Below are 12,120 nucleotides of genomic sequence, written 5' to 3'. Positions count from 1 at the left end.
GGCAGTGTAATGAACCCTGGCAGTGTAACTAACCCTGGCAGTGTAACTAACCCTGGCAGTGTAATTAACCCTGGCAGTGTAATGAACCCTGTCAGTGTAACTCCCCCTGGCAGTGTAACTAACCCTGGCAGTGTAATGAACCCTGGCAGTGTAACTAACCCTGTCAGTGTAACTAACCCTAACCCTGGCAGTGTAACTACCCCTGTCAGTGTAATTAACCCTGTCAGTGTAACTAACCCTGTCAGTGTAACTAACCCTGGCAGTGTAACTAACCCTGGCAGTGTAACTAACCCTGTCAGTGTAACTAACCCTAACCCTGGCAGTGTAACTAACCCTGTCAGTGTAACTAACCCTGTCAGTGTAACTAACCCTGTCAGTGTAACTAACCCTGGCAGTGTAACTAACCCTGTCAGTGTAACTAACCCTAACCCTGTCAGTGTAACTAACCCTAACCCTGTCAGTGTAACTAACCCTAACCCTGTCAGTGTAACTAACCCTAACCCTGTCAGTGTAACTAACCCTGTCAGTGTAACTAACCCTGGCAGTGTAACTAACCCTGGCAGTGTAACTAACCCTGTCAGTGTAACTAACCCTAACCCTGGCAGTGTAACTACCCCTGTCAGTGTAATTAACCCTGTCAGTGTAACTAACCCTAACCCTGGCAGTGTAACTAACCCTGGCAGTGTAATTAACCCTGTCAGTGTAACTAACCCTGGCAGTGTAACTAACCCTGGCAGTGTAACTAACCCTGGCAGTGTAACTAACCCTGGCAGTGTAACTAACCCTAACCCTGGCAGTGTAACTACCCCTGTCAGTGTAATTAACCCTGTCAGTGTAACTAACCCTAACCCTGGCAGTGTAACTAACCCTGGCAGTGTAATTAACCCTGTCAGTGTAACTAACCCTGTCAGTGTAACTAACCCTGTCAGTGTAACTAACCCTAACCCTGGCAGTGTAACTAACCCTGGCAGTGTAACTAACCCTGTCAGTGTAACTAACCCTGTCAGTGTAACTAACCCTGTCAGTGTAACTAACCCTAACCCTGGCAGTGTAACTAACCCTGGCAGTGTAACTAACCCTGTCAGTGTAACTAACCCTGGCAGTGTAATTAACCCTGTCAGTGTAACTAACCCTAACCCTGGCAGTGTAACTAACCCTGTCAGTGTAACTAACCCTGGCAGTGTAACTAACCCTGGCAGTGTAACTAACCCTGTCAGTGTAACTAACCCTAACCCTGGCAGTGTAACTAACCCTGTCAGTGTAACTAACCCTGGCAGTGTAATTAACCCTGTCAGTGTAACTAACCCTAACCCTGGCAGTGTAATTAACCCTGTCAGTGTAACTAACCCTAACCCTGGCAGTGTAACTAACCCTGTCAGTGTAACTAACCCTGGCAGTGTAACTAACCCTGGCAGTGTAACTAACCCTGTCAGTGTAACTAACCCTAACCCTGTCAGTGTAACTAACCCTGTCAGTGTAACTACCCCTGGCAGTGTAACTAACCCTGTCAGTGTAACTAACCCTAACCCTGGCAGTGTAACTAACCCTGGCAGTGTAACTAACCCTGGCAGTGTAACTAACCCTGTCAGTGTAACTAACCCTAACCCTGTCAGTGTAACTAACCCTGTCAGTGTAACTAACCCTAACCCTGGCAGTGTAACTAACCCTGTCAGTGTAACTAACCCTGGCAGTGTAACTAACCCTGTCAGTGTAACTAACCCTAACCCTGGCAGTGTAACTAACCCTGGCAGTGTAACTAACCCTGTCAGTGTAACTAACCCTGTCAGTGTAACTAACCCTGTCAGTGTAACTAACCCTGGCAGTGTAACTAACCCTGGCAGTGTAACTAACCCTGTCAGTGTAACTAACCCTAACCCTGGCAGTGTAACTAACCCTGTCAGTGTAATTAACCCTGTCAGTGTAACTAACCCTGTCAGTGTAACTAACCCTGTCAGTGTAACTAACCCTGGCAGTGTAACTAACCCTGTCAGTGTAACTAACCCTGTCAGTGTAACTAACCCTAACCCTGGCAGTGTAACTAACCCTGTCAGTGTAACTAACCCTGTCAGTGTAACTAACCCTGGCAGTGTAACTAACCCTGTCAGTGTAACTAACCCTGTCAGTGTAACTAACCCTGGCAGTGTAACTAACCCTGTCAGTGTAACTAACCCTGGCAGTGTAACTAACCCTGTCAGTGTAACTAACCCTGTCAGTGTAACTAACCCTGTCAGTGTAACTAACCCTGGCAGTGTAACTAACCCTGTCAGTGTAACTAACCCTGTCAGTGTAACTAACCCTGGCAGTGTAACTAACCCTGTCAGTGTAACTAACCCTGTCAGTGTAACTAACCCTGTCAGTGTAACTAACCCTAACCCTGTCAGTGTAACTAACCCTGTCAGTGTAACTAACCCTAACCCTGTCAGTGTAACTAACCCTGGCAGTGTAACTAACCCTGGCAGTGTAACTAACCCTGTCAGTGTAACTAACCCTGTCAGTGTAACTAACCCTGTCAGTGTAACTAACCCTGGCAGTGTAACTAACCCTAACCCTGTCAGTGTAACTAACCCTGTCAGTGTAACTAACCCTGGCAGTGTAACTAACCCTAACCCTGTCAGTGTAACTAACCCTGTCAGTGTAACTAACCCTGTCAGTGTAACTAACCCTGTCAGTGTAACTAACCCTGTCAGTGTAACTAACCCTGGCAGTGTAACTAACCCTAACCCTGTCAGTGTAACTAACCCTAACCCTGGCAGTGTAACTAACCCTGGCAGTGTAACTAACCCTGTCAGTGTAACTAACCCTGGCAGTGTAACTAACCCTGGCAGTGTAACTAACCCTGTCAGTGTAACTAACCCTGTCAGTGTAACTAACCCTGGCAGTGTAACTAACCCTAACCCTGTCAGTGTAACTAACCCTAACCCTGGCAGTGTAACTAACCCTGTCAGTGTAACTAACCCTGGCAGTGTAACTAACCCTGGCAGTGTAACTAACCCTAACCCTGGCAGTGTAACTAACCCTGTCAGTGTAACTAACCCTGGCAGTGTAACTAACCCTGGCAGTGTAACTAACCCTAACCCTGGCAGTGTAACTAACCCTAACCCTGTCAGTGTAACTAACCCTGTCAGTGTAACTAACCCTGTCAGTGTAACTAACCCTGGCAGTGTAACTAACCCTAACCCTGTCAGTGTAACTAACCCTGTCAGTGTAACTAACCCTGGCAGTGTAACTAACCCTGGCAGTGTAACTAACCCTAACCCTGGCAGTGTAACTAACCCTAACCCTGTCAGTGTAACTAACCCTGTCAGTGTAACTACCCCTAACCCTGGCAGTGTAACTAACCCTGTCAGTGTAACTAACCCTGTCAGTGTAACTACCCCTAACCCTGGCAGTGTAACTAACCCTGTCAGTGTAACTAACCCTGGCAGTGTAACTAACCCTGGCAGTGTAACTAACCCTGTCAGTGTAACTAACCCTGGCAGTGTAACTAACCCTAACCCTGGCAGTGTAACTAACCCTGTCAGTGTAACTAACCCTGGCAGTGTAACTAACCCTGTCAGTGTAACTACCCCTGTCAGTGTAACTACCCCTAACCCTGGCAGTGTAACTAACCCTGTCAGTGTAACTAACCCTGGCAGTGTAACTAACCCTGGCAGTGTAACTAACCCTGTCAGTGTAACTAACCCTGGCAGTGTAACTAACCCTAACCCTGTCAGTCTAATCTAGGATGTTCCTTATCACTGTTAGCTTGTGTCAACATTATCCTTTTACTGAAACATATTGGATTCACTCTTGAATAGTTTGATGCATTGTTCGTAAATGTGCATAATATTACTAGAAATCATTCATCAGTGATTTTATTGCCTTCAAGTGTAGAATTTCACCATATATAACAGACTGACCCTATCCCCCGGCAGATAGACTACTGCAGCATAGATACTGGAGTCTGAGACAGGAGGGGTCGGGAGACTCCGTGACCCTATCTGACGATACCACCGGACCGGGCCAACCAGGCAGGATATAACCCCACTCACTTTCTCAAAGCACAGCCTCCACACTAGAGGGCTATCAACAGACCACCAACGTACTATCCTGAGACAAGGCTGAGTATAGCCCACGAAGATCTCCCCCACCGCACGAGCCCTGGGGGGGGGGCGCAAAACCGGACAGGAAGATCACGTCAGTGACTCAACCCACTCAAAGTCGAGTATAGTGAAAAAAGCCTGGCACGACGTGATGCACCCCTCCTAGGGACGGCATGGAAGAGCACCAGTAAGCCAGTGGCTCAGCCCACGCAATAGGGTCAGAGGAAGACAATCCCAGCAATGTATTCATCCCTGCTGAAACACTCTGGGTGTGGGTGAGACAGATGTACTAACAAAAAGCAGTTTTGTCAGAGTTCCCAGTCCAGGGTTCCCAGTCTAAGCCAATGACTGAATCTATTGGCTGAGAAACTTTGTTCAGGTCAAACTGAGAATTTCTGTGGTAAAATAGATGTCCTGGCTTTGATACTCTCTACAGTGGATATCCTCAGAATGCTAGATGACGTGGCTATGATACTCTCTACAGTGGATATCCTCAGAAGGCTAGATGTCCTGGCTATGATACTCTCTACAGTGGATATCCTCAGAAGGCTAGATGTCCTGGCTATGATACTCTCTACAGTGGATATCCTCAGAAGGCTAGATGTCCTGGCTATGATACTCTCTACAGTGGATATCCTCAGAAGGCTAGATGTCCTGGCTATGATACTCTCTACAGTGGATATCCTCAGAAGGCTAGATGTCCTGGCTATGATACTCTCTACAGTGGATATCCTCAGAAGGCTAGATGTCCTGGCTATGATACTCTCTACAGTGGATATCCTCAGAAGGTGAAATATCCATGATTCGAATGGCTGACCCAGGCATTACTTTGAGGAGCTGATGCAAGTCTTCACGTCTCAGAAGAGGGATGGCATTGCATTTGTGACTAATTTGATGACCAATAAATGTATCTCAAGAAATACATTTGTTCTCATTAATTAATCTATTTTCTTTCCATATCATTACTGTATTTGTGGTAAAATAAGATTGACTCGGTTAGTTTGACTTATTTTCTTATTCTATTTTTTTGTGCAAAAGGTTTTCATTCCCCACGCCTATCTTGGCTCACTCCCCACGCCCCTCCCAGAACGGTTCCCTTCACTATATATTCATGGTCGCGTCGTTCTCGGACTTGTCTGGAGTGCGGAGGCGGACGGAATAAGGGGAAAAGGTCAAAAATGCAGTACTTAACTTTATTCACTTTGGCGCTCACCTTGATTGCAACGATTTGTTTGGCAAAGTCCCCGTATCAATCAGTTCTTCAGCACAGCAAGATAAGAGGCAGACAGCATGGGTAAGGCTGCTTACTTATTCAAATCATGATGTGCACTTAGAACGTTCTGCGCTATGCAACTTCAAGCAAACATGACTTTTGTACGTATAATTACGAAGGATGATTATTGTTTTATGTTAGAAAAATATATAACCTACTACGGCTACTGATTTTTAATGGCATACTTTGTTGTGCTTCACAACTGCTTTGTAGTAAAGTGAACAAGTAATTTGATGTGATGTGCAAACTCACAATTATCTACTGTAATGTGCCGCCAAACATAAAACGCAATGAAATATTATTCTCTCGTCTCTTTTTAGACCCAACGTGTGCGCGATGCAAAAGATACAAGGGACTGACAAGAAATACTTCACCAACTGTAAGCAATGGTACCATCGCAAGATCTGCGGCAAGCCAACGTGAGTGTAATATAAACATGTTATTAACATGCATGTTCATTTGAATGGTTGACAGTGAGTTGATTTATTATAACATGCTGCGTCAATATATTTGTATTTTAGCCTACTGGTGTAGACTATAAATCTAGTGTGGATGGATAGGATGTCCTTCATCGGAAAGGATGAGGATCCCAAACTTTTTTTTATCATTTGTGCTGAGCAGACCATTTCCTTTATTGTTCATTTAGATATGTAAACAATAGATTTTAAGCATGATTTATGAGTTTTCCACTGGTTTAAATGAGGAATTTTCCTTTCGTGTGGGTTTCATGAAGGAGAACTCCCAAATAAGATTGTCAAGTGAAAACATTAGACCTTAACCTCTATTCTGCTGGGAGCAGCAGGGGTAAGGACAGAAACTAACAGATTTGGGGATGTAAGCATAGCATAGAGGTACAGTAAAATGGCATACAGTGACAAGGAATTGATTTGACTTTGAGTTATGCTCAAGTTAGTCCCAAATCACCAGCTTGCATAAAATCTCCATCTTCAAAGAGTAAGTATGATGAAGGTGACAGTTTTAAAGAGCACTTAAGTGAAATTCCTTCCTGAATAAGTAGCACAAATATTTAAGTCGCTAACCATAATGACTCGCTGTAGTAAAAATGACATGCAGTGAGGTCTGTTTTCAATCATCTGCTGAGATTGAGGTTGTTATTACAAAACCTTGTTAAGATTGGTTCAGTTGGTAACCAGAATGTTGAAGTGGGAAATGCTTTTTCTTCATCCTTTTACGAGAACTTCTCCTGCAGTCGTTGGGTCCTGCCAGGACAGTCTGATGCCAGTGTAGATGAGACAGTGAGTACGTCCCAAATGGGAGAGAACTTCTCCTGCGGTCGTTGGGTCCTGCCAGGACAGTCTGATGCCAGTGTAGATGAGACAGTGAGTACGTCCCAAATGGGAGAGAACTTCTCCTGCGGTCGTTGGGTTCTGCCAGGACAGTCTGATGCCAGTGTAGATGAGACAGTGAGTGTGTCCCAATTGGCACCCTATTCCCTATATAGTGCACTACTTTTAACCAGAAACCTATTACTTTTGACCAGGGCCCCTAGGGTTCCATTTGGGATGAATAGTCTGCTATAATGCAAGATGTCCCAACAGTCCTGGGAGAAAGAATATCTTCTTAAAATGTTAATGACTTAATGGTCCAGTTAGTCTAGTGGTTAGAGGATAGTGGTTAGAGGATAGTGGTTAGAGGATAGTGGTTAGAGCATTGGGCCAGTAACCGAAAGGTTGCTTGATCGAATCCCAGAGCTGACAAGATAAAAATCTGTCGTTCTGCCCCTGAACAAGGCAGTTAACCAACTGTTCCTAGGCCGTCATTGAAAAGAAGAATTTGTTCTTAACTGACTTGCCTAGTTAAATATAAATAAATAAATTGTGGATTTCACAGCAGAAAGGTGTCCGCATGCCTCCCAGCCAAAAGAGTTTGTGCATATACACTGCTCAAAAAAATAAAGGGAACACTAAAATAACACATCCTAGATCTGAATGAATGAAATAATCTTATTAAATACTTTTTTCTTTACATAGTTGAATGTGATGACAACAAAATCACACAAAAATAATCAATGGAAATCCAATTTATCAACCCATGGAGGTCTGGATTTGGAGTCACACTCAAATTTAAAGTGGAAAACCACACTACAGTCTGATCCAACTTTGATGTAATGTCCTTAAAACAAGTCAAAATGAGGCTCAGTAGTGTGTGTGGCCTCCACGTGCCTGTATGACCTCCCTACAACGCCTGGGCATGCTCCTGATGAGGTGGCGGATGGTCTCCTGAGGGATCTCCTCCCAGACCTGGACTAAAGCATCCGCCAACTCCTGGACAGTCTGTGGTGCAACGTGGCGTTGGTGGATGGAGCGAGACATGATGTCCCAGATGTGCTCAATTGGATTCATGTTCTGGGGAACGAGCGGGCCAGTCCATAGCATCAATGCCTTCCTCTTGCAGGAACTGCTGATACACTCCAGCCACATGAGGTCTAGCATTGTCTTGCATTAGGAGGAACCCAGGGCCAACTGCACCAGCATATGGTCTCACAAGGGGTCTGAGGATCTCATCTCGGTACCTAATGGCAGTCAGGCTACCTCTGGCGAGCACATGGAGGGCTGTGCGGCCCCCCAAAGAAATGCCACCCCACACCATGACTGACCCACCGCCAAACCGGTCATGCTGGAGGATGTTGCAGGCAGCAGAACGTTCTCCACGGCATCACCAGACTGTCACGTCTGTCACATGTGCTCAGTGTGAACCTGCTTTCATCTGTGAAGAGCACAGGGCGCCAGTGGCGAATTTGCCAATCTTGGTGTTCTCTGGCAAATGCCAAACGTCCTGCACGGTGTTGGGCTGTAAGCACAACCCCCACCTGTGGACGTCGGGCCCTCATACCACCCTCATGGAGTCTGTTTCTGACCGTTTGAGCAGACACATACACATTTGTGGCCTGCTGGAGGTCATTTTGCAGGGCTCTGGCAGTGCTCCTCCTGCTCCTCTTTGCACAAAGGCGGAGGTAGCGGTCCTGCTGCTGGGCTGTTGCCCTCCTACGGCCTCCTCCACGTCTCCTGATGTACTGGCCTGTCTCCTGGTAGAGCTTCCATGCTCTGGACACTACGCTGACAGACACAGCAAACCTTCTTGCCACAGCTCGCATTGATGTGCCATCCTGGATGAGCTGCATTACCTGAGCCACTTGTGTGTGTTGTAGACTCTGTCTCATACTTCCACTAGAGTGAAAGCACCGCCAGCATTCAAAAGTGACCAAAACATCAGCCAGGAAGCATAGGAACTGAGAAGTGGTCTGTGCTTACCACCTGCAGAACCACTCCTTTATTGGGGGTGTCTTGCTAATTGCCTATAATTTCCACCTGTTGTCTATTCCATTTGCACAACAGCATGTGAAATTTATTGTCAATCAGTGTTGCTTCCTAAGTGGACAGTTTGATTTCACAGAAGTGTGATTGGCTTGGAGTTACATTGTGTTGTTTAAGTGTTCCCTTTATTTTTTTGAGCAGTATATTATGATGACGTTTCTATTCGTTTTGGACTTCGGTGAGGTTTTTTTTGGGGGGGGGGAAGGAGGTTGTTTCTGGCACAGAATATTTTTGTTCTTGAAGCAAGCCGAAGTCAATAGCCAAGGTATACACCGCTTCGTTGGTGATTCGTCAACAGTAGCGATTCTTCAATAAAGACGTTGTTGTCGTTCAACGTGAGACGACTCGTTTTCAATCACATTTTTCTTTCATTTAGAAATACTGCACCAAAAATCTTAGTTAAATGTAAAATTGCGAAATGACTTAGGAAATGACTCGTCCATGAATCGTTGAGTCATCCGCTTTGTTGCTGTATCCTCTTCTCGTTTTGTGACGTTGACATGAACTGGAAGTTTGATAAGTTTTAGTGTTAGTATGGGGAGATAAATAACTGGGTTAGTTGAGGTAGTTGGTTTGGAGGAGAGAAATGCTGGGTTATCTAGGTAGTTCGTTTGGACCAGATAAATAGCTGGGTTAGTTAGTTTGGACGAGATAAATAGCTTGTTTAGCTAGGTAGTTAGTTTTGGGGACATAAATAGCTGGTTTAGCTAGGTAATTAGTTTTGGGGAGATAAATAGCTGGTTTAGTTTGGGGGAGATAAAGAGCTGGGTTAGTTAGTTTGGACGAGATAAATAGCTGGTTTAGCTAGGTAGTTAGTTTGGGTTAGTTAGGGAGTTAGTTTGGGGGAAACAAATAACTTGGTTAGCTAGGTAGTTACACAGTAGATCATGGATACCCTGTGTCTCTCTAATCAAGCAGTCCGGGTAGTGTTAAATAGCTTAACCACCTCTGAGGGTAAAAAGACAACTCAAGTTACCAACATCAATATTCCAGATTGGCCCTGTCCTGGACAACAGGCAGTAAAAGCACTGACAGCCTTCCACAGTAGCTGCGGTTTAATCAAAGTCAACGTCCCTGCAGGGGGCAAGATGCTATTGGTTATTGCTCTGTCTAACATCCCTCTGAGATTGTGTTGTAGGTTTTGTATGGCATGGGAAAGTCATGTGTCGACCAATGCACCATTATACTGCCTTGCCCTGCAGTGCACGGGAATGGGTGTTAAGAAAACAGGCATTTGCTATTTAAGATAAGTGGGTCATGGTGTGTGAGTTGTGTGAGAGAGAGAGTCTTCTGTTCCTGGATTTTTCTTGTTATTTGATCTCACTTGATGAGTATTGTGAAATTATCTGGAGGTTTCCTGTAGAAAATTTTACCACAGACACAAACTTGATGACTTTGTAACGGGAAACGTTTGCTGGCGATTCAGAACAGTGTTTCTTTCATTGGAAATCTCATGAAAGTTGAAAAGGAAGTGAAACTTTGCTGTGGGCGCTGGATGTTTGGAGGAAATTATGTCTTTAGAAGGTACTGTTGAGGGACTTCCGTCCCTAAACGCACACTAATCATTCATAAGGGAGCCATGAAAAATGTACTTTTTCCATTGCAAGCCAGGCCTAACTGTGTCAATTTGAGAGGGCAGGGACTGGGAGATTGAGAGTTGCGCTCGAAAGGACAAACCTGGGCTTGTGTCAAGAAAGGTTTGAAAAAGCTTTTATCTGCTTGGATTTAATTACATTTCCAGACAGAGACAGACATCCATGGAAAGAGAGAGTCGAGTTAAAATACTATGTAGAATATTTCTAATACTTGTATCCTTTAGCCTGTCTGTAGTGCTGGATATGCAGGTTGTTTGCAGTTTTGGGACTATTAGATTGGCCTGTTAGGCCAGGCAAGCAAAAAACAAATTACAGAACGTTTTTTTCTTTCTTCATAATTTCAAAAAGGGATGCACCGATATGACATTTTTGTCCGATTCCGATAACCGATATTTAAAATTTTAGCGGCCTTTTAAGCATTCTAGTACAGTTAAATAGTTAACACACACAAATGGACTCAGCGGTCTAAGGCACTGCATCTCAGTACAAGAGGCGTCACTACAGTCCCTGGTTCAAATCCAGGCTGTATCACAACCGGCCGTGATTGGGAGTCCCATAGAGCGGCACGCAATTGGCCCAGCGTCGTCCGGGTTTGGCCGGGGTGGCCGTCAATGTAAATAAGAATTTGTTCTTAACTGACTTGCCTAGTTAAAGGTTACACACACCACACTGGCATTTACGTATGTCCCCCTTACCAGTAAAACATCATCAAAACCTATTTATTTAACTTACTTGCTGTGCTGTTTGGTTGTTCATTTGTTCAGTCGTTTCATTCTCAACCAGGATTTCATCATACGTCAAGCAGTGAAGTTTCAGCTGTCTGTCCGATGCCTCTCTTCCTTGGGGCTCACTGTCACTGTGTCCGTTTCCATCTTGTCCAGCTGTGTCTGTAACATTTCACGTAAACCCTGTTTGTTGTCTGCATCGAAGTAGCGGTCCTTGTACCTAGCAAATCAAATATTATTGGTCACATACACATGGTTAGCATATGTTAATGCAAGTGTGGCGAAATGCTTGTGCTTCTTGTTCCAACAGTGCAGTAATATCTAACAAGTAATCTAACAATTCCCCAACGACTACCTAATACACACAAATCTAACAAGTAATCTAACAATAGCATCGAGCATGGTGGCGACACAGTAAAGAGGCTCCGAGAGAATGTCACCGAATTGCTTGTTCACCTCCTCGAGTACTTTTCCAAGTTTTAACCCCACAGTCTGGGTAGACAGTTTTGTTGAGCAGGCGTTTCAATGCCATGACAGAGGGTATCACGTCTGTTGTTAATGAGCTTATTTCTCCAGTCAGTTGTTTGAATGGCGCCAGGAGTGTGTTCATGTTTCCTTCCATGGTTCAAAGATGTTCTCAAATACCATTGAAATGGCAGCAGCGGTATGAGAACCAGCACATTCTTGAGCATGCAATACGGCTTTCCTCAGTACTAAATCCTCGTCAACCCGCAGTGCTGTCAGACTCTGCATGCTCATGGGGCTGACATCACTGGTCCAAATGTCAGTCGTGAAGCTAATAGCAGCTTATAGATGTACGTTTCAACAATACTGTGTAACTCCGGTAGGGCAACATCTGAAAAATAGTGTGTACCGATGCTCGACCAGTCGGGGAAAGCCAACATCGCCCACGACAGACGACGTTTGATTGTCAAGGTCAATGAATTCCATTATCTTGGCGTTAATGGATTTCGCCTTTGAGTTGTCTCGCTGAAATTTTCTTACTCTTTCAAATGCCTGCTGGACTTGAACTTGTTTAGTTGTTGGAAGTGTGCTCTTAGTATATTTCTGCTTTTGTTCTGTGTAGCGCTGTATTTTCCGTGGCGTCAT

The 12,120-nt window shown here is 44.8% G+C and overlaps 1 protein-coding gene and 1 pseudogene across 1 annotated transcript in view; one reads left to right on the top strand and one right to left on the bottom strand.

The window, feature by feature from the left end:
- The window catches only part of LOC123743233 (basic proline-rich protein-like), a 603,964-nt pseudogene that overhangs the window by 159,248 nt on the left and 432,596 nt on the right, over positions 1 to 12,120 (bottom strand).
- tgfbi (transforming growth factor, beta-induced) overlaps positions 5,142 to 12,120 on the top strand; it is a 33,708-nt gene continuing 26,729 nt past the window's right edge. The window contains exons 1-2 of the mRNA XM_045717841.1: positions 5,142 to 5,376; positions 5,676 to 5,774. Of these exons, the coding sequence (XP_045573797.1) occupies positions 5,261 to 5,376; positions 5,676 to 5,774 (215 nt within the window). The 5' untranslated portion in view covers positions 5,142 to 5,260. The remainder of the gene's footprint in view (positions 5,377 to 5,675; positions 5,775 to 12,120) is intronic.

The sequence above is a fragment of the Salmo salar genome, chromosome ssa05 (genome assembly GCF_905237065.1).
Source record: "Salmo salar chromosome ssa05, Ssal_v3.1, whole genome shotgun sequence".
NCBI classification, from domain to species: domain Eukaryota; kingdom Metazoa; phylum Chordata; class Actinopteri; order Salmoniformes; family Salmonidae; genus Salmo; species Salmo salar.
This window is presented reverse-complemented; position numbering and strand designations above follow the sequence as displayed.